At 37.1% G+C, this 23,971-nt stretch overlaps 1 protein-coding gene across 1 annotated transcript in view; it reads left to right on the top strand.

The window, feature by feature from the left end:
• adcy2b (adenylate cyclase 2b (brain)) overlaps positions 1-23,971 on the top strand; it is a 281,820-nt gene that overhangs the window by 246,748 nt on the left and 11,101 nt on the right. Inside the window, exons 23-25 of the mRNA XM_061982391.2 lie at positions 9,333-9,491; positions 9,565-9,711; positions 9,785-9,892. Coding sequence (XP_061838375.2) covers positions 9,333-9,491; positions 9,565-9,711; positions 9,785-9,892 — 414 coding nt within the window. The remainder of the gene's footprint in view (positions 1-9,332; positions 9,492-9,564; positions 9,712-9,784; positions 9,893-23,971) is intronic.

Here is a 23,971-nt window from a genome sequence, read left to right on the forward strand (position 1 = left end):
AAACCCACTGTCAGCAACTACAGTTGGTCGCTACATCTGTAAGTACAAGTTAAAACTCTTCCATGCAAGGCGAAAACCGTTTATCAACAACACCCAGAAGCGCCGTCGGCTTCGCTGGGCCTGAGCTCATCTAAGATGGACTGATACAAAGTGGAAAAGTGTTCTGTGGTCTGACGAGTCCACATTTCAAATTGTTTTTGGAAACTGTGGACGTGGTGTCCTCCGGACCAAAGAGGAAAATAACTATCCAGATTGCTATAGGCGCAAAGTGTAAAAGCCAGCATCTGTGATGGTATGGGGGTGTATTAGTGGCCAAGACATGGGTAACTTACACATCTGTGAAGGCACCATTAATGCTGAAATGTACATACAGGTTTTGGAGCAACATATGTTGCCATCCAAGCAACGTTACCATGGACGCCCCTGCTTATTTCAGCAAGACAATGCCAAGCCACGTGTTACATCAACGTGGCTTCATAGTAAAAGAGGGCAGGTACTAGACTGGCCTGCCTGTAGTCCAGACCTGTCTCCCATTGAAAATGTGTGGCGCATTATGAATCCTAAAATAGCACAACGGAGACCCCCGGACTGTTGAACAACTTAAGCTGTACATCAAGCAAGAATGGGAAAGAATTCCACCTGAGAAGCTTCAAAAATGTGTCTCCTCAGTTCCCAAACATTTACTGAGTGTTGTTAAAAGGAAAGGCCATGTAACACAGTGGTGAACATGCCCTTTCCCAACTTCTTTGTCACGTGTTGCAGCCATGAAATTCTAAGTTAATGATTATTTGCAAAAAAAATAAAATTACGTTTATGAGTTTGAACATCAAATATGTTGTCTTTGTAGCATATTCAATTGAATATGGGTTGAAAAGGATTTGCAAATCATTGTATTCCGTTTATATTTACATCTAACACAATTTCCCAACTCATATGGAAACGGGGTTTGTATATATATATGTATTGTCACATGTCATCCAGGTCTTCGTCATCTTACTACCAAATGTGTCGCCTGCCTTCCTCCACCTTTGGCCAGGGAAAGGCGCTCAGCTGACACAGATTTCCTCGTGCATGTTTTATTCATCCTTTATTTTGGGTGTACTATCCATCATCTGTGAGCTTCCACGCGGGTGGACTGGACTCCCTGCAGAGTATCTGGAACTACAAGTCCACCACATAATTGCTCTGCGTGGCCTCATTTTGGCTCAACGTGGACAAATAGGAGCGAAACTTTTTCTTTGTCCGACTTGAATTGAGCTGAAACCTTTGACGGTTCATTTGTGTTTCTATTTTCAAAGTTTTTTGTTTGACACTGAAGTTTGTCAACTTATTTTTAATTTTTTTACCTCAAATAATGCTGACAGTTTCATTGAAAAACAATTCAATGTTAATTGATGATACAGGTAAAAGCCAGTAAATTAGAATATTTTGAAAAACTTGATTTATTTCAGTAATTGCATTCAAAAGGTGTAACTTGTACATTATATTTATTCATTGCACACAGACTGATGCATTCAAATGTTTATTTCATTTAATTTTGATGATTTGAAGTGGCAACAAATGAAAATCCAAAATTCCGTGTGTCACAAAATTAGAATATTACTTAAGGCTAATACAAAAAAGGGATTTTTAGAAATGTTGGCCAACTGAAAAGTATGAAAATGAAAAATATGAGCATGTACAATACTCAATACTTGGTTGGAGCTCCTTTTGCCTCAATTACTGCGTTAATGCGGCGTGGCATGGAGTCGATGAGTTTCTGGCACTGCTCAGGTGTTATGAGAGCCCAGGTTGCTCTGATAGTGGCCTTCAACTCTTCTGCGTTTTTGGGTCTGGCATTCTGCGTCTTCCTTTTCACAATACCCCACAGATTTTCTATGGGGCTAAGGTCAGGGGAGTTGGCGGGCCAATTTAGAACAGAAATACCATGGTCCGTAAACCAGGCACGGATAGATTTTGCGCTGTGTGCAGGCGCCAAGTCCTGTTGGAACTTGAAATCTCCATCTCCATAGAGCAGGTCAGCAGCAGGAAGCATGAAGTGCTCTAAAACTTGCTGGTAGACGGCTGCGTTGACCCTGGATCTCAGGAAACAGAGTGGACCGTCCTGTCATGTTTTCTGACGAAAGCAAATTTTGCATTTCCTTTGGAAATCGAGGTCCCAGAGTCTGGAGGAAGACAGGAGAGGCACAGGATCCACGTTGCCTGAAGTCTAGTGTAAAGTTTCCACCATCAGTGATGGTTTGGGGTGCCATGTCATCTGCTGGTGTCGGTCCACTCTGTTTCCTGAGATCCAGGGTCAACGCAGCCGTCTACCAGCAAGTTTTAGAGCACTTCATGCTTCCTGCTGCTGACCTGCTCTATGGAGATGGAGATTTCAAGTTCCAACAGGACTTGGCGCCTGCACACAGCGCAAAATCTACCCGTGCCTGGTTTACGGACCATGGTATTTCTGTTCTAAATTGGCCCGCCAACTCCCCTGACCTTAGCCCCATAGAAAATCTGTGGGGTATTGTGAAAAGGAAGATGCAGAATGCCAGACCCAAAAACGCAGAAGAGTTGAAGGCCACTATCAGAGCAACCTGGGCTCTCATAACACCTGAGCAGTGCCAGAAACTCATCGACTCCATGCCACGCCGCATTAACGCAGTAATTGAGGCAAAAGAAGCTCCAACCAAGTATTGAGTATTGTACATGCTCATATTTTTCATTTTCATACTTTTCAGTTGGCCAACATTTCTAAAAATCCCTTTTTTGTATTAGCCTTAAGTAATATTCTAATTTTGTGACACACGGAATTTTGGATTTTCATTTGTTGCCACTTCAAATCATCAAAATTAAATGAAATAAACATTTGAATGCATCAGTCTGTGTGCAATGAATAAATATAATGTACAAGTTACACCTTTTGAATGCAATTACTGAAATAAATCAAGTTTTTCAAAATATTCAAATTTACTGGCTTTTACCTGTATGTGTATAAAATAATTCTGTGTATAAAAATTCAGTGCTGAAAAATGTGTTGTTTCCAAAATTGCCCAGTTTTTATGCTTTTGCTCGAGCTGTGTCACATGACTTGAAACTTGGCCCCTCATTGGCTGGTTCTGAGACAGCCTCCATTGCCTCAGCCTTATTTTTTTACCAGAAGTGAGTCTTGCTTTTTGAAGCATCATATTTTTCCACACTGAATTTGTCAGCACATTTTTTTTTTATACACTGAATTTTTTTCAATGAAATTGTCAGCAAAATTTCAGGTAAAAAAAACAATCTGTTGCATTAATTGAGTGTCAAAAAAAGCTTTCGTAATAAAGACACAAATGAACCTCTATGGAAGAAATGAGAAAGTAGCACGTATGTTTTCCACCCTTGGGCTGCATGTGAAGTTGAACACGTCTCGCTTTCTAGTAAAATTTCACTCTAGTCCTGCAGTTTTTTATGGCAAAAACACGAAATAGGTAATATTCCCCCCCCCCCAAAAAATGTTCGGTGGATTATTTGATGTGAATTAATTGAAGCTTTAAATAGATGAATCCCTAGAACCTGTTGGTGGACACCGGCGGTGAGGGATGCCGTCAAGCTGAAGAAGGAGTCCTATCGGGTTCTTTTGGCTCATAGGACTCCGGAGGCAGCGGACAGGTACCGACAGGCCAAGCGGTGTGCGGCTTCAGCGGTCGCAGAGGCAAAAACTCGGACATGGGAGGAGTTCGGGGAAGCCGTGGAAAACGACTTCCGGACGGCTTCGAGGCAATTCTGGACCACCATCCGCCGCCTCAGGAAGGGGAAGCAGTGCACTATCAACACCGTGTATGGTGAGGATGGTGTTCTGCTGACCTCGACTGCGGATGTTGTGGATCGGTGGAGGGAATACTTCGAAGACCTCCTCAATCCCACCAACACGTCTTCTTATGAGGAAGCAGTGCCTGGGGAGTCTGTGGTGGGCTCTCCTATTTCTGGGGCTGAGGTTGCTGAGGTAGTTAAAAAGCTCCTCGGTGGCAAGGCCCCAGGGGTAGATGAGATCCGCCCGGAGTTCCTTAAGGCTCTGGATGCTGTGGGGCTGTCTTGGTTGACAAGACTCTGCAGCATCGCGTGGACATCGGGGGCGGTACCTCTGGATTGGCAGACCGGGGTGGTGGTTCCTCTCTTTAAGAAGGGGAACCGGAGGGTGTGCTCTAACTATCGTGGGATCACACTCCTCAGCCTTCCTGGTAAGGTCTATTCAGGTGTACTGGAGAGGAGGCTACGCCGGATAGTCGAACCTCGGATTCAGGAGGAACAGTGTGGTTTTCGTCCTGGTCGTGGAACTGTGGACCAGCTCTATACTCTCGGCAGGGTCCTTGAGGGTGCATGGGAGTTTGCCCAACCAGTCTACATGTGTTTTGTGGACTTGGAGAAGGCATTCGACCGTGTCCCTCGGGAAGTCCTGTGGGGAGTGCTCGGAGAGTATGGGGTATCGGACTGTCTGATTGTGGCAGTCCGCTCCCTGTATGCTCGGTGCCAGAGCTTGGTCCGCATTGCCGGCAGTAAGTCGGACACGTTTCCAGTGAGGGTTGGACTCCGCCAAGGCTGCCCTTTGTCACCGATTCTGTTCATAACTTTTATGGACAGAATTTCTAGGCGCAGTCAAGGCGTTGAGGGGATCCGGTTTGGTGGCTGCAGGATTAGGTCTCTGCTTTTTGCAGATGATGTGGTCCTGATGGCTTCATCTGGCCAGGATCTTCAGCTCTCACTGGATCGGTTCGCAGCCGAGTGTGAAGCGACTGGGATGAGAATCAGCACCTCCAAGTCCGAGTCCATGGTTCTCTCCCGGAAAAGGGTGGAGTGCCATCTCCGGGTTGGGGAGGAGATCTTGCCCCAAGTGGAGGAGTTCAAGTACCTCGGAGTCTTGTTCACAAGTGAGGGAAGAGTGGATGGTGAGATCGACAGGCGGATCGGTGCGGCGTCTTCAGTAATGCGGACGCTGTATCGATCCGTTGTGGTGAAGAAGGAGCTGAGCCGGAAGGCAAAGCTCTCAATTTACCGGTCGATCTACGTTCCCATCCTCACCTATGGTCATGAGCTTTGGGTTATGACCGAAAGGACAAGATCACGGGTACAAGCGGCCGAAATGAGTTTCCTCCGCCGGGTGGCGGGGCTCTCCCTTAGAGATAGGGTGAGAAGCTCTGCCATCCGGGGGGAGCTCAAAGTAAAGCCGCTGCTCCTCCACATGGAGAGGAGCCAGATGAGGTGGTTCGGGCATCTGGTCAGGATGCCACCCGAACGCCTCCCTAGGGAGGTGTTTAGGGCACGTCCGACCGGTAGGAGGCCGCGGGGAAGACCCAGGACACGTTGGGAAGACTATGTCTCCCGGCTGGCCTGGGAACGCCTCGGGGTCCCACAGGAAGAGCTGGACGAAGTGGCTGGGGAGAGGGAAGTCTGGGCTTCCCTGCTTAGGCTGCTGCCCCCGCGACCCGACCTCGGATAAGCGGAAGAAGATGGATGGATGGATGGATGGAAATAGATGAATAGTTCAGAAGAGTTAAAAATAAGTCATACATTTTTTTTTTTTTTTTTCACTTTCAACACTTAAATCTCTAGATCACTTTCAGATGTATCCCTCCATTATACGTTTTTATGTTGTTGTTTTAATGCTCTTTGTCAAATTACTTATGGCTAACACACAAAATATGCAATGTTTTCCCCCCAAACAATGTAAAGTAGAATATTTAATAGTAACTAATTAGAGCCCTGAATTAAGGTTGCAAAGGGGTGGGAAGTTTCCGGAAATTTACCACAGGAAGCTAAGCTCGGGAAGTTTGGAAATATTGAACATTTTTTGATTAATCAAATTTGGACACTGTCCATGGGAATATATGGGAATATATGGGGAATTACAATAATGATATATTATTAGGCACTTGTCTACATACTTGCCAACCTTGAGACCTCCGATTTCGGGAGGTGGGGCGTGGTCGGGGGTGGGGAGGGGGCGTGGTTGGGGGCGTGGTTAAGAGGGGAGGAGTATTTCATATATATATATATATATATATATATATATATATATATATATAAATAAAATAAATACTTGAATTTCAGTGTTCATTTATTTACACATATACACACACATAACACTCATCTACTCATTGTTGAGTTAAAGGGGAACATTATCACAATTTCAGAATTGTTAAAACCATTAAAAATCCGTTCCCAGTGGCTTATTTTATTTTTCGAAGTTTTTTTCAAAATTTTACCCATCATGCAATATCCCTAAAAAAAAAGCTTCAAAGTGCCTGATTTTAACCATCGTTATATACACCCGTCCATTTTCCTGTGACGTCACATAGTGAAGCCAATACAAACAAACATGGCGGAAAGAACAGCAAGCTATAGCGACATTAGCTCGGATTCAGACTCGGATTTCAGCGGCTTAAGCGATTCAACAGATTACGCATGTATTGAAACGGATGGTTGTAGTGTGGAGGCAGGTAGCGAAAACCAAATTGAAGAAGAAACTGAAGCTATTGAGCCATATCGGTTTGAACCGTATGCAAGCGAAACCGACGAAAACGACACGGGAGAAAGCGAGGACGAATTCGGCGATCGCCTTCTAACCAACGATTGGTATGTGTTTGTTTGGCATTAAAGGAAACTAACAACTATGAACTAGGTTTACAGCATATGAAATACATTTGGCAACAACATGCACTTTGAGAGTGCAGACAGCCCAGTTTTCATCAATTAATATATTCTGTAGACATACCCTCATCCGCGCTCTTTTCCTGAAAGCTGATCTGTCCAGTTTTGGAGTTGATGTCAGCAGGCCAGGAGAGCTAGGGTCGATATTCTTCTCTTGATCATCTTCGGTGGCATAAGGGACGGTGTGAGCCAAGACATCCAGGGGGTTTAGCTCGCTCGTCTAGCTTGCCGTGCTAGTGAGGTCCTTTGTCCCTGTCTCTGCATGTGATCGAGGAATGCACAGTGCAGGGTGGAATGCTACTGAATTTTTACCTAACAGAATTTTTACCTAACAGAATTCTACCTATCAGTAGCTCCTTGAATTCCTTCTAAGTCTATAACAAGATCTTATAGCTCAGTTACAGCTCTTGTTATTACCAAATCTGTGTTATGTCTTTTATGTTTTATGTTGCACCATTGCATCAAGAAACATTCCTAGTTTGTGAACCCGTTCTCAAACAATGGCAATAAAACTATTCTGATTCTGATTCTGATTCTGAATTTGCATTAAATCAGGTTGTTTTAGCTAATAATCATGCTGCAAGATCTAGCATGTTGCGTTCAAAGTTTACTCCCATTAATTTCCCATATATTCCCGTTAATTCCCATGGAAAGTTTCCAACTTTGAATATTCCCGAAATGTTGCAACCCTACCCTGAATAGATCAAATATTCATAACAATAGTGATTTTGATTCATTATTATTCTTTGAGCGATGACAATTTTAATGTAAAAAAAAATAATAAACAGCCTGCGTGGCAGCTTTCTGTTATTAGATTGAACATTGCAACTTTTTTTCTTGTTACATTACATCTATTCTACTTTTTTGTTTTTGTAATAGTGTTTTTAGATGTAGACCGTTTAAAAAAATCAACTGTGGGCCACAAATGGCCCCCGGCCCACACTTTAGACACCCCTGTTATAGCTGGAGGTGTGTGTGTGTGTGTGTGTGTGTGTGTGTGTGTGTGTGTGTGTGTGTGTGTGTGTGTGTGTATAAATGTACACCAGAGGTGGGTAGAGTAGCCAGAAATTGTACTCAAGTAAGAGTACTGTTACTTTAGAGATTTATTACTCAAGTAAAAGTAAGGAGTAGTCACCCAAATATTTACTTGAGTAAAAGTAAAAAGTATGTTGTGAAAAAACTACTCAAGTACTGAGTAACTGATGAGTATTATACACACACACATCATATATATATATATATATATATATATATACACATATACATTGATATATACAGTATATAATTTATATGTATTTATTTTGCTGTTTTTGTTTACATGTTAAAGGTGTTTTAATGAATATACATGCATGTTTAACATATAGATTCCTTTCTTTCATGAAGACTAGAATATAAGTTGGTGTATTACCTGATTCTGATGACTTGCGTTGATTGTAATCAGACAGTAGTGATGATAACGTCCACATTTTCAAATGGAGGAGAAGAAAAGTTCCTTGCTTTCTGTCTAATACCACATGAAAGTGGTGGGTTTTTGGCTTCTTATTTGTCCAGCTTCCATATTCGTTTTTATACACTTTACAAGAAATATATTGGCGTCAAACTCCGTAGCTTACTAGCTTGTTTGCGCTGGCTTTCGGAGACTCTTATTGTGAAAGCGCAGGTGCGATGGAGCGGCACTTTTATTGTGAAGACAGGAACGTCCTCATGTGCGGTCAGTCTTTAGGCTTTTGACGGGATGTACGGTTGAAATAAAAAAGTAGCTTTTTTCCTTCACACTTTTGATTGATTGATTGATTGGAACTTTTATTAGTAGATTGCACAGTACAGTACACATTCCGTACAATTGACCACTAAATGGTAACACCCCAATAAGTTTTTCAACTTGTTTAAGTCAGGTCATGTGACCACCTGGCTCTGTTTGATTGGTCCAACGTCACCAGTGACTGCATCTGATTGGTGGAACGAAGTGAAACGTCACCAGTAAGGCAGGCACTTTGAAGGTCTGTCTGACAGACCAAAACAAACAAAGCGTGCATTAACAGATCGATCAAAATTAGTAGCGAGTAGCGAGCTGAATGTAGATAAAAGTAGCGGAGTAAAAGTAGCGTTCCATCTCTATAAATATACTTAAGTAAAAGTAAAAGTATGTTGCATTAAAACTACTCTTAGAAGTACAATTTATCCCAAAAGTTACTCAAGTAGATGTAACGGAGTAAATGTAGCGCGTTACTACCCACCTCTGATGTACACACACACACACTTGAATGTGGTGCATACGTGAATCACAGGGGAAAACTAAGCTGTGCTCACATTTATCATGTTGGCTTCTAGCAAGACACACACACACACACACACACACACACACACACACACACACACGGTAGCTTGGAGCTCCCAGAAATGCGAGCATGATGATGATGATGATGAAGGGGGATGAGCCAACACAAACACTCGTGAGAGGTGTTGACCTAACAGGTGATGACACATCCAAACTCCCCCAAGCGATGAAATAGAAGAAGAAATGTTTGCTATTTTTCGTGCAGAACAGCTCGGCTCTAAGCAGCCACAACTTCTGCATGCGTTCCTATTTTGCAATGAATACAGAGCAAACGTGAAGACTTTGGGAATGACACAGGTGTCTCTACTCTGTCCTCCTGTAACAGAATGAATATTACTGTAGGTTGGACTTCCTGTGGAGGGACAAGTTCAAGCGGGAGTGTGAGCAGATCGAGACCATGGAGAACCTCAACAGGGTCCTGCTGGAGAACGTCCTTCCCGCCCACGTGGCCGAACACTTCCTGGGGCGCAACTGGAAGAACGAGGTCTTTTTTTTTTTTTTTTCATTGGATTCTTTTCACCCGCTCGTCTTTTACCTTGACCTCTGCTCGCCGTCAGGATCTTTACCACCAGTCGTACGAGTCGGTGTGCGTGATGTTCGCCTCCATCCCGGACTTCAAGGAGTTCTACACCGAGTCAGACGTCAAAAAGGAAGGGCTGGAATGCCTGCGCCTTCTCAATGAAATCATAGCCGATTTTGACGAGGTGACCCGGCAACAGGTGTGACTTCCTGTTTGCGTCGGTGTCGTCTAACACGCTTTCTTTGTGTCCCCGCCAGTTGTTGTCCAAGCCAAAGTTCAGCGGAGTGGAGAAGATTAAGACCATCGGAAGTACGTACATGGCGGCCACTGGACTCAACGTCACGCCGGCGCCCGAGTGCACGCAGGTGGCTTTCTACCTAAATGAGCAAAAAATGTCTGAAATAACAATTCATACCCAAAAAGATACGTGCAAAGATCCTGAAGTGTATACCTGTAAAATTAGCCAAAAAGCTAACAGTTCAAATGTGTAATATAACAACATATTTGATTCTGAAGTGTATACCTGTAAAATTAGACAAAAAGCTAACAGTTCAAATGTGTAATATAACAACATATTTGATTCTGAAGTGTATACCTGAAAAATTAGCCAAAAAGCTAACAGTTCAAATGTGTAATATAACAACATATTTGATTCTGAAGTGTATACCTGAAAAATTAGCCAAAAAGCTAACAGTTCAAATGTGTAATATAACAACGTATTTGATTCTGAAGTGTATACCTGTAAAATTAGCCAAAAAGCTAACAGTTCAAATGTGTAATATAACAACATATTTGATTCTGAAGTGTATACCTGTAAAATTAGCCAAAAAGCTAACAGTTCAAATGTGTAATATAACAACATATTGGATTCTGAAGTGTATACCTGAAAAATTAGCCAAAAAGCTAACAGTTCAAATGTGTAATATAACAACATATTTGATTCTGAAGTGTATACCTGTAAAATTAGCCAAAAAGCTAACAGTTCAAATGTGTAATATAACAACATATTTGATTCTGAAGTGTATACCTGTAAAATTAGCCAAAAAGCTAACAGTTCAAATGTGTAATATAACAACATATTTGATTCTGAAGTGTATACCTGTAAAATTAGCCAAAAAGCTAACAGTTCAAATGTGTAATATAACAACATATTTGATTCTGAAGTGTATACCTGAAAAATTAGCCTAAAAGCTAACAGTTCAAATGTGTAATATAACAACATATTTGATTCTGAAGTGTATACCTGGAAAAATTAGCCAAAAAGCTAACAGTTCAAATGTGTAATATAACAACATATTTGATTCTGAAGTGTATACCTGAAAAATTAGCCAAAAAGCTAACAGTTCAAATGTGTAATATAACAACATATTTGATTCTGAAGTGTATACCTGTAAAATTAGCCAAAAAGCTAACAGTTCAAATGTGTAATATAACAACATATTTGATTCTGAAGTGTATACCTGAAAAATTTGCCAAAAAGCTAACTGTTCAAATGTGTAATATAACAACATATTTCATTCTGAAGTGTATACCTGAAAAATTAGCCAAAAAGCTAACAGTTCAAATGTGTAATATAACAACATATTTGATTCTGAAGTGTATACCTGTAAAATTAGCCAAAAAGCCAACAGTTCAAATGTGTAATATAACAACATATTTGATTCTGAAGTGTATACCTGACAAATTTGCCAAAAAGCTAACAGTTCAAATGTGTAATATAACAACATATTTGATCCTGAAGTGTATACCTGTAAAATTAGCCAAAAAGCTAACAGTTCAAATGTGTAATATAACAACATATTTGATTCTGAAGTGTATACCTGTAAAATTAGCCAAAAAGCTAACAGTTCAAATGTGTAATATAACAACATATTTGATTCTGAAGTGTATACCTAAAAAATTAGCCAAAAAGCTAACAGTTCAAATGTGTAATATAACAACATATTTGATTCTGAAGTGTATACCTGAAAAATTAGCCAAAGAGCTAACAGTTCAAATGTGTAATATAACAACATATTTGATTCTGAATTGTATACCTGGAAAATTAGCCAAAAAGCTAACAGTTCAAATGTGTAATATAACAACATATTTGATTCTGAAGTGTATACCTGTAAAATTAGCCAAAAAGCTAACAGTTCAAATGTGTAATATAACAACATATTTGATTCTGAAGTGTATACCTGAAAAATTTGCCAAAAAGCTAACAGTTCAAATGTGTAATATAACAACATATTTGATTCTGAAGTGTATACCTGTAAAATTAGCCAAAAAGCTAACAGTTCAAATGTGTAATATAACAACATATTTGATTCTGAAGTGTATACCTGTAAAATTAGCCAAAAAGCTAACAGTTCAAATGTGTAATATAACAACATATTTGATTCTGAAGTGTATACCTGTAAAATTAGCCAAAAAGCTAGCAGTTCAAATGTGTAGTATAACAACATATTTGATTCTGAAGTGTATACCTGTAAAATTTGCCAAAAAGCTAACAGTTCAAATGTGTAATATAACAACATATTTGATTCTGAAGTGTATACCTGTAAAATTAGCCAAAAAGCTAACAGTTCAAATGTGTAATATAACAACATATTTGATTCTGAAGTGTATACCTGTAAAATTAGCCAAAAAGCTAACAGTTCAAATGTGTAATATAACAACATATTTGATTCTGAAGTGTATACCTGTAAAATTAGCCAAAAAGCTAACAGTTCAAATGTGTAGTATAACAACATATTTGATTCTGAAGTGTATACCTGAAAAATTTGCCAAAAAGCTAACAGTTCAAATGTGTAATATAACAACATATTTGATTCTGAAGTGTATACCTGAAAAATTAGCCAAAAAGCTAACAGTTCAAATGTGTAATATAACAACATATTTGATTCTGAAGTGTATACCTGTAAAATTAGCCAAAAAGCTAACAGTTCAAATGTGTAATATAACAACATATTTGATTCTGAAGTGTATACCTGTAAAATTTGCCAAAAAGCTAACAGTTCAAATGTGTAATATAACAACATATTGGATTCTGAAGTGTATACCTGTAAAAATAGCCAAAAAGCTAACAGTTCAAATGTGTAATATAACAACATATTTGATTCTGAAGTGTATACCTGAAAAATTAGCCAAAAAGCTAACAGTTCAAATGTGTAATATAACAACATATTTGATTCTGAAGTGCATACCTGAAAAATTAGCCAAAAAAGCTAACAGTTCAAATGTGTAATATAACAACATATTTGATTCTGAAGTGTATACCTGTAAAATTAGCCAAAAAGCTAACAGTTCAAATGTGTAATATAACAACATATTTGATTCTGAAGTGTATACCTGTAAAATTAGCCAAAAAGCTAACAGTTCAAATGTGTAATATAACAACATATTTGATTCTGAAGTGTATACCTGAAAAATTAGCCAAAAAGCTAACAGTTCAAATGTGTAATATAACAACATATTTGATTCTGAAGTGTATACCTGTAAAATTTGCCAAAAAGCTAACAGTTCAAATGTGTAATATAACAACATATTTAATTCTGAAGTGTATACCTGTAACATTAGCCAAAAAGCTAACAGTTCAAATGTGTAATATAACAACATATTTGATTCTGAAGTGTATGTCTGAAAAATTAGTCAAAAAGCTAACAGTTCAAATGTGTAATATAACAACATATTTGATTCTGAAGTGTATACCTGAAAAATTAGCCAAAAAGCTAACAGTTCAAATGTGTAATATAACAACATATTTGATTCTGAAGTGTATACCTGTAAAATTAGCCAAAAAGCTAACAGTTCAAATGTGTAATATAACAACATATTTGATTCTGAAGTGTATACCTGAAAAATTAGCCAAAAAGCTAACAGTTCAAATGTGTAGTATAACAACATACTTGATTCTGAAAAGTGTTGACCTGAAAAATTAGCCAAAAAGCTAACAGTTCAAATGTGTAATATAACAACATATTTGATTCTGAAGTGAATACCTGTAAAATTCGCCAAAAAGCTAACAGTTCAAATGTGTAATATAACAACATATTTGATTCTGAAGTGTATACCTGAAAAATTAGCCAAAAAGCTAACAGTTCAAATGTGTAATATAACAACATATTTGATTCTGAAGTGTATACCTGAAAAAATTGCCAAAAAGCTAACAGTTCAAATGTGTAATATAACAACATATTTGATTCTGAAGTGTATACCTGAAAAATTTGCCAAAAAGCTAACAGTTCAAATGTGTAATATAACAACATATTTGATTCTGAAGTGTATACCTGAAAAATTAGCCAAAAGGCAAACAGTTCAAATGTGTAATATAACAACATATTTGATTCTGAAGTGTATACCTGAAAAATTAGCCAAAAAGCTAACAGTTCAAATGTGTAATACAACAACATATTTGATTCTGAAGTGTATACCTGAAAAATTAGCCAAAAAGCTAACAGTTCAAATGTGTAATATAACAACTTATTTGATTCTGAAGTGTATACCTGTAAAATTAGCCAAAAAGCTAACAGTTCAAATGTGTAATATAACAACATATTTGATTCTGAAGTGTATACCTGAAAAATTAGCCAAAAAGCTAACAGTTCAAATGTGTCATATAACAACATATTTGATTCTGAAGTGTATTCCTGAAAAATTAGCCAAAAAGCTAACAGTTCAAATGTGTAATACAACAACATATTTGATTCTGAAGTGTATACCTGAAAAATTAGCCAAAAAGCTAACAGTTCAAATGTGTAATATAACAACATATTTGATTCTGAAGTGTATACCTGAAAAATTAGCCAAAAAGCTAACAGTTCAAATGTGTAATATAACAACATATTTGATTCTGAAGTGCATACCTGAAAAATTAGCCAAAAAGCTAACAGTTCAAATGTGTAATATAACAACATATTTGATTCTGAAGTGTATACCTGTAAAATTAGCCAAAAAGCTAACAGTTCAAATGTGTAATATAACAACATATTTGATTCTGAAGTGTATACCTGAAAAAATAGCCAAAAAGCTAACAGTTCAAATGTGTAATATAACAACATATTTGATTCTGAAGTGTATACCTGTAAAATTAGCCAAAAAGCTAACAGTTCAAATGTGTAATATAACAACATATTTGATTCTGAAGTGTATACCTGAAAAATTCGCCAAAAAGCTAACAGTTCAAATGTGTAATATAACAACATATTTGATTCTGAAGTGTATACCTGTAAAATTTGCCAAAAAGCTAACAGTTCAAATGTGTAATATAACAACATATTTGATTCTGAAGTGTATACCTGTAAAATTAGCCAAAAAGCTAACAGTTCAAATGTGTAATATAACAACATATTTGATTCTGAAGTGTATACCTGAAAAATTAGCCAAAAAGCTTACAGTTCAAATGTGTAATATAACAACATATTTGATTCTGAAGTGTATACCTGTAAAATTAGCCAAAAAGCTAACAGTTCAAATGTGTAATATAACAACATATTTGATTCTGAAGTGTATACCTGTAAAATTAGCCAAAAAGCTAACAGTTCAAATGTGTAATATAACAACATATTTGATTCTGAAGTGTATACCTGTAAAATTAGCCAAAAAGCTAACAGTTCAAATGTGTAATATAACAACATATTGGATTCTGAAGTGTATACCTAAAAAATTTGCCAAAAAGCTAACAGTTCAAATGTGTAATATAACAACATATTTGATTCTGAAGTGTATACCTGAAAAATTAGCCAAAAAGCTAACAGTTCAAATGTATAATATAACAACATATTTGATTCTGAAGTGTATACCTGAAAAATTAGCCAAAAAGCTAGCAGTTCAAATGTGTAATATAACAACATATTTGATTCTGAAGTGTATACCTGTAAAATTAGCCAAAAAGCTAACAGTTCAAATGTGTAATATAACAACATATTTGATTCTGAAGTGTATACCTGTAAAATTAGCCAAAAAGCTAACAGTTCAAATGTGTAATATAACAACATATTTGATTCTGAAGTGTATACCTGAAAAATTAGCCAAAAAGCTAACAGTTCAAATGTGTAATATAACAACATATTTGATTCTGAAGTGTATACCTGTAAAATTAGCCAAAAAGCTAACAGTTCAAATGTGTAATATAACAACATATTTGATTCTGAAGTGTATACCTGAAAAATTAGCCAAAAAGCTAACAGTTCAAATGTGTAATATAACAACATATTTGATTCTGAAGTGTATACCTGTAAAATTAGCCAAAAAGCTAACAGTTCAAATGTGTAATATAACAACATATTTGATCCTGAAGTGTATACCTGAAAAATTAGCCAAAAAGCTAACAGTTCAAATGTGTAATATAACAACATCTTTGATTCTGAAGTGTATACCTGTAAAATTAGCCAAAAAGCTAACAGTTCAAATGTGTAATATAACAACACATTTGATTCTGAAGTGTATACCTGTAAAATTTGCCAAAAAGCTAACAGTTCAAATGTGTAATATAACAACATATTTGATTCTGAAGTGTATACCTGTAAAATTAGCCAAAAAGCTAACAGTTCAAATGTGTAATATAACAACATATTTGATTCTGAAGTGTATACCTGAAAAATTAGCCAAAAAGCTAACTGTTCAAATGTGTAATATAACAACATATTTCATTCTGAAGTGTATACCTGAAAAATTAGCCAAAAAGCTAACCGTTCAAATGTGTAATATAACAACATATTTGATTCTGAAGTGTATACCTGAAAAATTAGCCAAAAAGCTAACAGTTCAAATGTGTAATATAACAACATATTCGATTCTGAAGTGTATACCTGTAAAATTAGCCAAAAAGCTAACAGTTCAAATGTGTAATATAACAACATATTTGATTCTGAAGTGTATACCTGTAAAATTAGCCAAAAAGCTAACAGTTCAAATGTGTAATATAACAACATATTTGATTCTGAAGTGTATACCTGTAAAATTAGCCAAAAAGCTAACAGTTCAAATGTGTAATATAACAACATATTTGATTCTGAAGTGTATACCTGTAAAATTAGCCAAAAAGCTAACAGTTCAAATGTGTAATATAACAACATATTTGATTCTGAAGTGTATACCTGAAAAATTAGCCAAAAAGCTAACTGTTCAAATGTGTAATATAACAACATATTTCATTCTGAAGTGTATACCTGAAAAATTAGCCAAAAAGCTAACAGTTCAAATGTGTAATATAACAACATATTTGATTCTGAAGTGTATACCTGAAAAATTAGCCAAAAAGCTAACAGTTCAAATGTGTAATATAACAACATATTCGATTCTGAAGTGTATACCTGTAAAATTAGCCAAAAAGCTAACAGTTCAAATGTGTAATATAACAACATATTTGATTCTGAAGTGTATACCTGAAAAATTAGCCAGAAAGTTGGCATTCATAAAATAAAACCTTTAACTCTGAGATGTATACCAAAAAGCTAACATGCTAACAGTTACGTGCAAAATAACAAAGTATTTGATTCTGAAGTGTATACCTGAAAAATTAGCCAGAAAGCTACCAGTTAAAATGTGCAATATGACAAAGTATTTGATTCTGAAGTGTATACCTGAAAAATTTGCCAAAACGTTAGCATTCATAAAATAAAACTTTAACTCTGAGATGTATACCAAAAAGCTAGCATGCTAATAACAAAAATGTGGAATTCCTGGAAATGTGGCAACTTTTTGGTGAAAAAAAAAAGTCATAATTGAGTTACAAAAATACAAGACTATAAGACGCAGATATACAGTCCACACCTTTTCCTCATTCAATCTTTATTTTCATGACTATTTACATTGTAGATTGTCACATCAAAACTATGAATGAACACATGTGGAGTTATGTACTTAACAAAAACATGTTTTATATTCTAGTTTCTTCAAAATAACCACCCTTTGCTCTGATTACTGCTTCGCACACTCTTGGCATTCTCTCCATGAGCTTCAAGCACACCTGTGAAGTGAAAACCATTTCAGGTTTAAGCTCATGGAGAGCATGCCAAGAGTGTGCAAAGCAGTAATCCGAGCAAAGGGTGGCTATTTTGAAGAAAGTAGAATATAAAACACGTTTTCAGTTATTTCACCTTTTTTTGTAAAGTACATAACTCCACATGTGTTCATTCATAGTTTTGATGTGACAATCTACAATGTAAATAGTCATGAAAATAAAGATTGAATGAGGAGAAGGTGTGTCCAAACGTTTAGCCTGTACTGTTTATGTTGTGAAATTAGTTATTTACACACAGATATTGTAAAAATGTATTTACATACCTTCATTTTTTTTCTAAACGGTGGCTCTAACACGGCAGTAAAAGGGCTGATCAAACAAAACGTCAGTCATGGTCATGGAGCCACTAGCTGCGCAAGCTGGCTCTCCAATCAGCTAAACAGACTCAAGAACTCCACGCTGACGTTTTGGGGAATTTTATGAAACTGAAACAACACAAAAAGTCAATTATAGTAACAAAGACACACATAAACGTGTTAGCATAGTATATGCATGAAAACACTCCTACAGACATCACCCATGGGACGCTTTAGTTAAGTATGAATTGCTTTATTTATATTGTAAAACTTACAAACGTTGCTTAGAGTGATGAATGAACCAAACGGCAACTGTACTTCTGGTAGGTTCAAAGCTCGGTCTAAACAGAAGGACAATGCGGCACCTGGAGTGAGCAAACTGCTCCAAAAGATGGCACCATAGCAAAAACAATAACACCCATTCAGTGTCTTTTTTGTATTTTTTTGTATTATTTACATTGTAGCGGCCTGTCAGTCAAGAAAAATCCCCAAATTAGCCACACCGTTTTTATAAGCCGCATGGTTCAAAGCCTAGGAAAAAAGTCCGGATTTTATGGTAATTTAATAAAATAGAATAGAATAGAAAGTACTTTATTGATCCCTGGGGGAAATTCAGCACCACAGTTTGCTCACAATAAACACTTAGGTATTATTCACTTGTGAATAATATAAATACGGTCTATTATACAACATTATTCACATGTGAATAATATAAATACGGTCTATTATACAGCATTATTCACATGTGAATAATATAAAAACAGTCTATTGTACAACATTATTCACATGTGAATAATATAAATACAGTCTATTATTCAACATTATTCACGTGTGAATAATATAAATACAGTCTATTATACAGCATTATTCACATGTGAATAATATAAATACAGTCTATTATACAGCATTATTCACGTGTGAATAATATAAATACAGTCTATTATACAGCATTATTCAGATGTGAATAATATAAATACAGTCTATTATACAACATTATTCACGTGTGTATAATATAAATACAGCCTATTATACAACATTATTCACATGTGAATAATATAAATACAGTCTATTATACAACATTATTCACGTGTGTATAATATAAATACAGCCTATTATACAACATTATTCACATGTGAATAATATAAATACAGTCTATTATTCAACATTATTCACATGTGAATAATATAAATACAGTCTGTATTATTCAACATTATTCACATGTGAATAATATAAATACAGTCTATTATACAGCATTATTTAGATGTGAATAATATAAATACAGTCTATTATACAGCATTATTCACGTGTGAATATAAATACAGTCTATTATTCAACATTATTCACGTGTGAATAATATAAATACAGTCTATTATACAGCATTATTCACATGTGAATAATATAAATACAGTCTATTATACAGCATTATTCACATGTGAATAATATAAATACAGTCTATTATACAGCATTATTCACGTGTGAATAATATAAATACAGTCTATTATACAGCATTATTCAGATGTGAATAATATAAATACAGTCTATTATACAGCATTATTCACGTGTGAATAATATAAATACAGTCTATTATACAACATTATTCACATGTGAATAATATAAATACAGTCTATTATTCAACATTACTCACGTGTGAATAATATAAATACAGTCTATTATACAGCATTATTCACATGTGAATAATATAAATACAGTCTATTATACAGCATTATTCACGTGTGAATAATATAAATACAGTCTATTATTCAACATTATTCACGTGTGAATAATATAAATACAGTCTATTATACAGCATTATTCACGTGTGAATAATATAAATACAGTCTATTATACAGCATTATTCACATGTGAATAATATAAATACAGTCTATTATACAGCATTATTCACATGTGAATAATATAAAAACAGTCTATTATACAGCATTATTCGAATAATATAAATACGGTCTATTATACAGCATTATTCACATGTGAATAATATAAATGTTATTCACAAAAACGTAAACAGGTTTACACTTGAGCTTCATACATTTCACTAAATGCTAACTGTAAGCACGCGACTATTAGCATAATACTGTCAGCATGCTAGCTGTTTTAGCTCATATGTTTTATTTTTTTGTCCTGTCCAGCTTCTCAGGCAAATCATATAGTAGATGTAGATGATCTATATGGGTTGTTCACATTGACTTTACAAAAGAGAAGTGGATGATACTTCTCTTGTTGCCGTATTTGTATTTGACTTTATTAAATGTATTTATATTATCATTTAGTGCAGCCGGGCCGGAGCAGGAGGGGATAGAAAGAGAAAGAAAAGAAGACGGAGGGGGAAATTGTGGGGACAAGAGGGGGATTAGACAGAGAGACAAAAACAACAACAACAACAACAGCAAACAACAACAACAATAGAGCAACATCAGCAAATAGGACATGTACAAATATGATGGTAAAAGTAATAGCAAATAAGCAGTTAGCAAAAATAAAAAATAATACAGAAATGACGAGGATGTAGTTCTTGTTGTTGTTGTTGTTCCCAGGAGCATGACAGACATTTAAGGATGTAGTTGTTGTTGTTGTTGTTGTTCCCAGGAGCATGACAGACATTTAAGGATGTAGTTGTTGTTGTTGTTGTTCCCAGGAGCATGACAGACATTGAAGGATGTAGTTGTTGTTGTTGTTGTTGTTCCCAGGAGCATGATAGACATTTAAGGATATAGTTGTTGTTGTTGTTGTTCCCAGGAGCATGACAGACATTGAAGGATGTAATTGTTGTTGTTGTTGTTCCCAGGAGCATGATAGACATTTAAGGATGTAGTTGTTGTTGTTGTTGTTCCCAGGAGCATGACAGACATTGAAGGATGTAGTTGTTGTTGTTTTCAGGAGCATGACAGACATTTAAGGATGTAGTTGTTGTTGTTGTTGTTGTTCCCAGGATCATGACAGACATTTAAGGATGTAGTTGTTGTTGTTGTTGTTCCCAGGAGCATGACAGACATTTAAGGATGTAGTTGTTGTTGTTGTTTCCAGGAGCATGACAGACATTGAAGGATGTAGTTGTTGTTGTTGTTGTTCCCAGGAGCATGACAGACATTTAAGGATGTAGTTGTTGTTGTTGTTGTTCCCAGGAGCATGACAGACATTGAAGGATGTAGTTGTTGTTGTTGTTGTTCCCAGGAGCATGACAGACATTTAAGGGTGTAGTTGTTGTTGTTCCCAGGAGCATGACAGACATTTAAGGATGTAGTAGTTGTTGTTGTTGTGGTTGTTGTTCCCAGGAGCATGACAGACATTGAAGAATGTAGTTGTTGTTGTTGTTCCCAGGAGCATGACAGACATTGAAGGATGTAGTTGTTGTTGTTGTTCCCAGGAGCATGACAGACATTGAAGGATGTAGTTGTTGTTGTTTCCATGAGCATGACAGACATTGAAGGATGTAGTTGTTGTTGTTGTTGTTGTTCCCAGGAGCATGACAGACATTTAAGGATGTAGTTGTTGTTGTTGTTGTTGTTGTTCCCAGGAGCATGACAGACATTGAAGGATGTAGTTGTTGTTGTTTCCAGGAGCATGACAGACATTGAAGGATGTAGTTGTTGTTGTTGTTGTTGTTCCCAGGAGCATGACAGACATTTAAGGATGTAGTTGTTGTTGTTGTTGTTCCCAGGAGCATGACAGACATTGAAGGATGTAGTTGTTGTTGTTGTTGTTGTTCCCAGGAGCATGACAGACATTTAAGGATGTAGTTGTTGTTGTTGTTGTTGTTCCCAGGAGCATGACAGACATTTAAGGATGTAGTTGTTGTTGTTCCCAGGAGCATGACAGACATTGAAAGATGTAGTTGTTGTTGTTGTTGTTGCTCCCAGGAGCATGACAGACATTGAAGGATGTGGTTGTTGTTGTTGTTCCCAGGAGCATGACAGACATTGAAGGATGTCGTTGTTGTTGTTGTTCCCAGGAGCATGACAGACATTGAAGGATGTAGTTGTTGTTGTTGTTCCCAGGAGCATGACAGACATTGAAGGATGTTGTTGTTGTTGTTGTTGTTCCCAGGAGCATGACAGACATTGAAGGATGTAGTTGTTGTTGTTGTTCCCAGGAGCATGACAGACATTGAAGGATGTAGTTGTTGTTGTTCCCAGGAGCATGACAGACATTGAAGGATGTAGTTGTTGTTGTTCCCAGGAGCATGACAGACATTTAAGGATGTAGTTGTTGTTGTTGTTTCCAGGAGCATGACAGACATTTAAGGATGTAGTTGTTGTTGTTGTTCCCAGGATCATGACAGACATTGAAGGATGTAGTTGTTGTTGTTGTTGTTGTTGTTGTTCCCAGGAGCATGACAGACATTGAAGAATGTTGTTGTTGTTGTTCCCAGGAGCATGACAGACATTGAAGGATGTAGTTCTTGTTGTTGTTCCCAGGAGCATGACAGACATTGAAGGATGTAGTTGTTGTTGTTATTCCCAGGAGTATGACAGACATTGAAGGATGTAGTTGTTGTTGTTGTTGTTCCCAGGAGCATGACGGACATTTAAGGATGTTGTTGTTGTTGTTGTTTCCAGGAGCATGACAGACATTTAAGGATGTAGTTGTTGTTGTTGTTCCCAGGAGCATGACAGACATTTAAGGATGTAGTTGTTGTTGTTGTTTCCAGGAGCATGACAGACATTGAAGGATGTTGTTGTTGTTGTTCCCAGGAGCATGACGGACATTTAAGGATGTAGTTGTTGTTGTTGTTCCCAGGATAATGACAGACATTGAAGGATGTAGTTGTTGTTGTTGTTGTTGTTCCCAGGAGCATGACAGACATTGAAGAATGTAGTTGTTGTTGTTGTTGTTCCCAGGAGCATGACAGACATTGAAGGATGTAGTTCTTGTTGTTGTTCCCAGGAGCATGACAGACATTGAAGGATGTTGTTGTTGTTGTTCCCAGGAGCATGACAGACATTGAAGGATGTAGTTCTTGTTGTTGTTCCCAGGAGCTTGACAGACATTGAAGGATGTAGTTCTTGTTGTTGTTCCCAGGAGCATGACGGACATTGAAGGATGTTGTTGTTGTTGTTCCCAGGAGCATGACAGACATTGAAGGATGTTGTTGTTGTTGTTCCTAGGAGCATGACAGACATTGAAGGATGTTGTTGTTGTTGTTGTTGTTGTTGTTCCCAGGAGCATGACAGACATTGAAGGATGTAGTTGTTGTTGTTCCCAGGAGCATGACAGACATTGAAGGATGTAGTTGTTGTTGTTGTTCCCAGGAGCATGACAGACATTGAAGGATGTAGTTGTTGTTGTTCCCAGGAGCATGACAGACATTGAAGGATGTAGTTGTTGTTGTTGTTCCCAGGAGCATGACAGACATTGAAGGATGTAGTTGTTGTTGTTCCCAGGAGCATGACAGACATTGAAGGATGTAGTTGTTGTTGTTGTTCCCAGGAGCATGACAGACATTGAAGGATGTAGTTGTTGTTGTTGTTCCCAGGAGCATGACAGACATTGAAGGATGTTGTTGTTGTTCCCAGGAGCATGACAGACATTGAAGGATGTAGTTGTTCCCAGGAGCATGACAGACATTGAAGGATGTAGTTGTTGTTGTTCCCAGGAGCATGACAGACATTGAAGGATGTAGTTGTTGTTGTTGTTCCCAGGAGCATGACAGACATTGAAGGATGTAGTTGTTGTTGTTCCCAGGAGCATGACAGACATTTAAGGATGTAGTTGTTGTTGTTGTTGTTGTTGTTCCCAGGAGCATGACAGACATTTAAGGATGTAGTTGTTGTTGTTGTTTCCAGGAGCATGACAGACATTGAAGGATGTAGTTGTTGTTGTTGTTCCCAGGAGCATGACAGACATTTAAGGATGTAGTTGTTGTTGTTGTTTCCAGGAGCATGACAGACATTGAAGGATGTAGTTGTTGTTGTTGTTCCCAGGAGCATGACAGACATTGAAGGATGTTGTTGTTGTTGTTGTTGTTCCCAGGAGCATGACAGACATTGAAGGATGTTGTTGTTGTTGTTCCCAGGAGCATGACAGACATTGAAGGATGTTGTCGTTGTTGTTCCCAGGAGCATGACAGACATTGAAGGATGTAGTTGTTGTTGTTGTTCCCAGGAGCATGACAGACATTGAAGGATGTA

This window comes from Nerophis lumbriciformis, linkage group LG21 (assembly GCF_033978685.3).
Source record: "Nerophis lumbriciformis linkage group LG21, RoL_Nlum_v2.1, whole genome shotgun sequence".
Lineage (NCBI taxonomy): Eukaryota > Metazoa > Chordata > Actinopteri > Syngnathiformes > Syngnathidae > Nerophis > Nerophis lumbriciformis.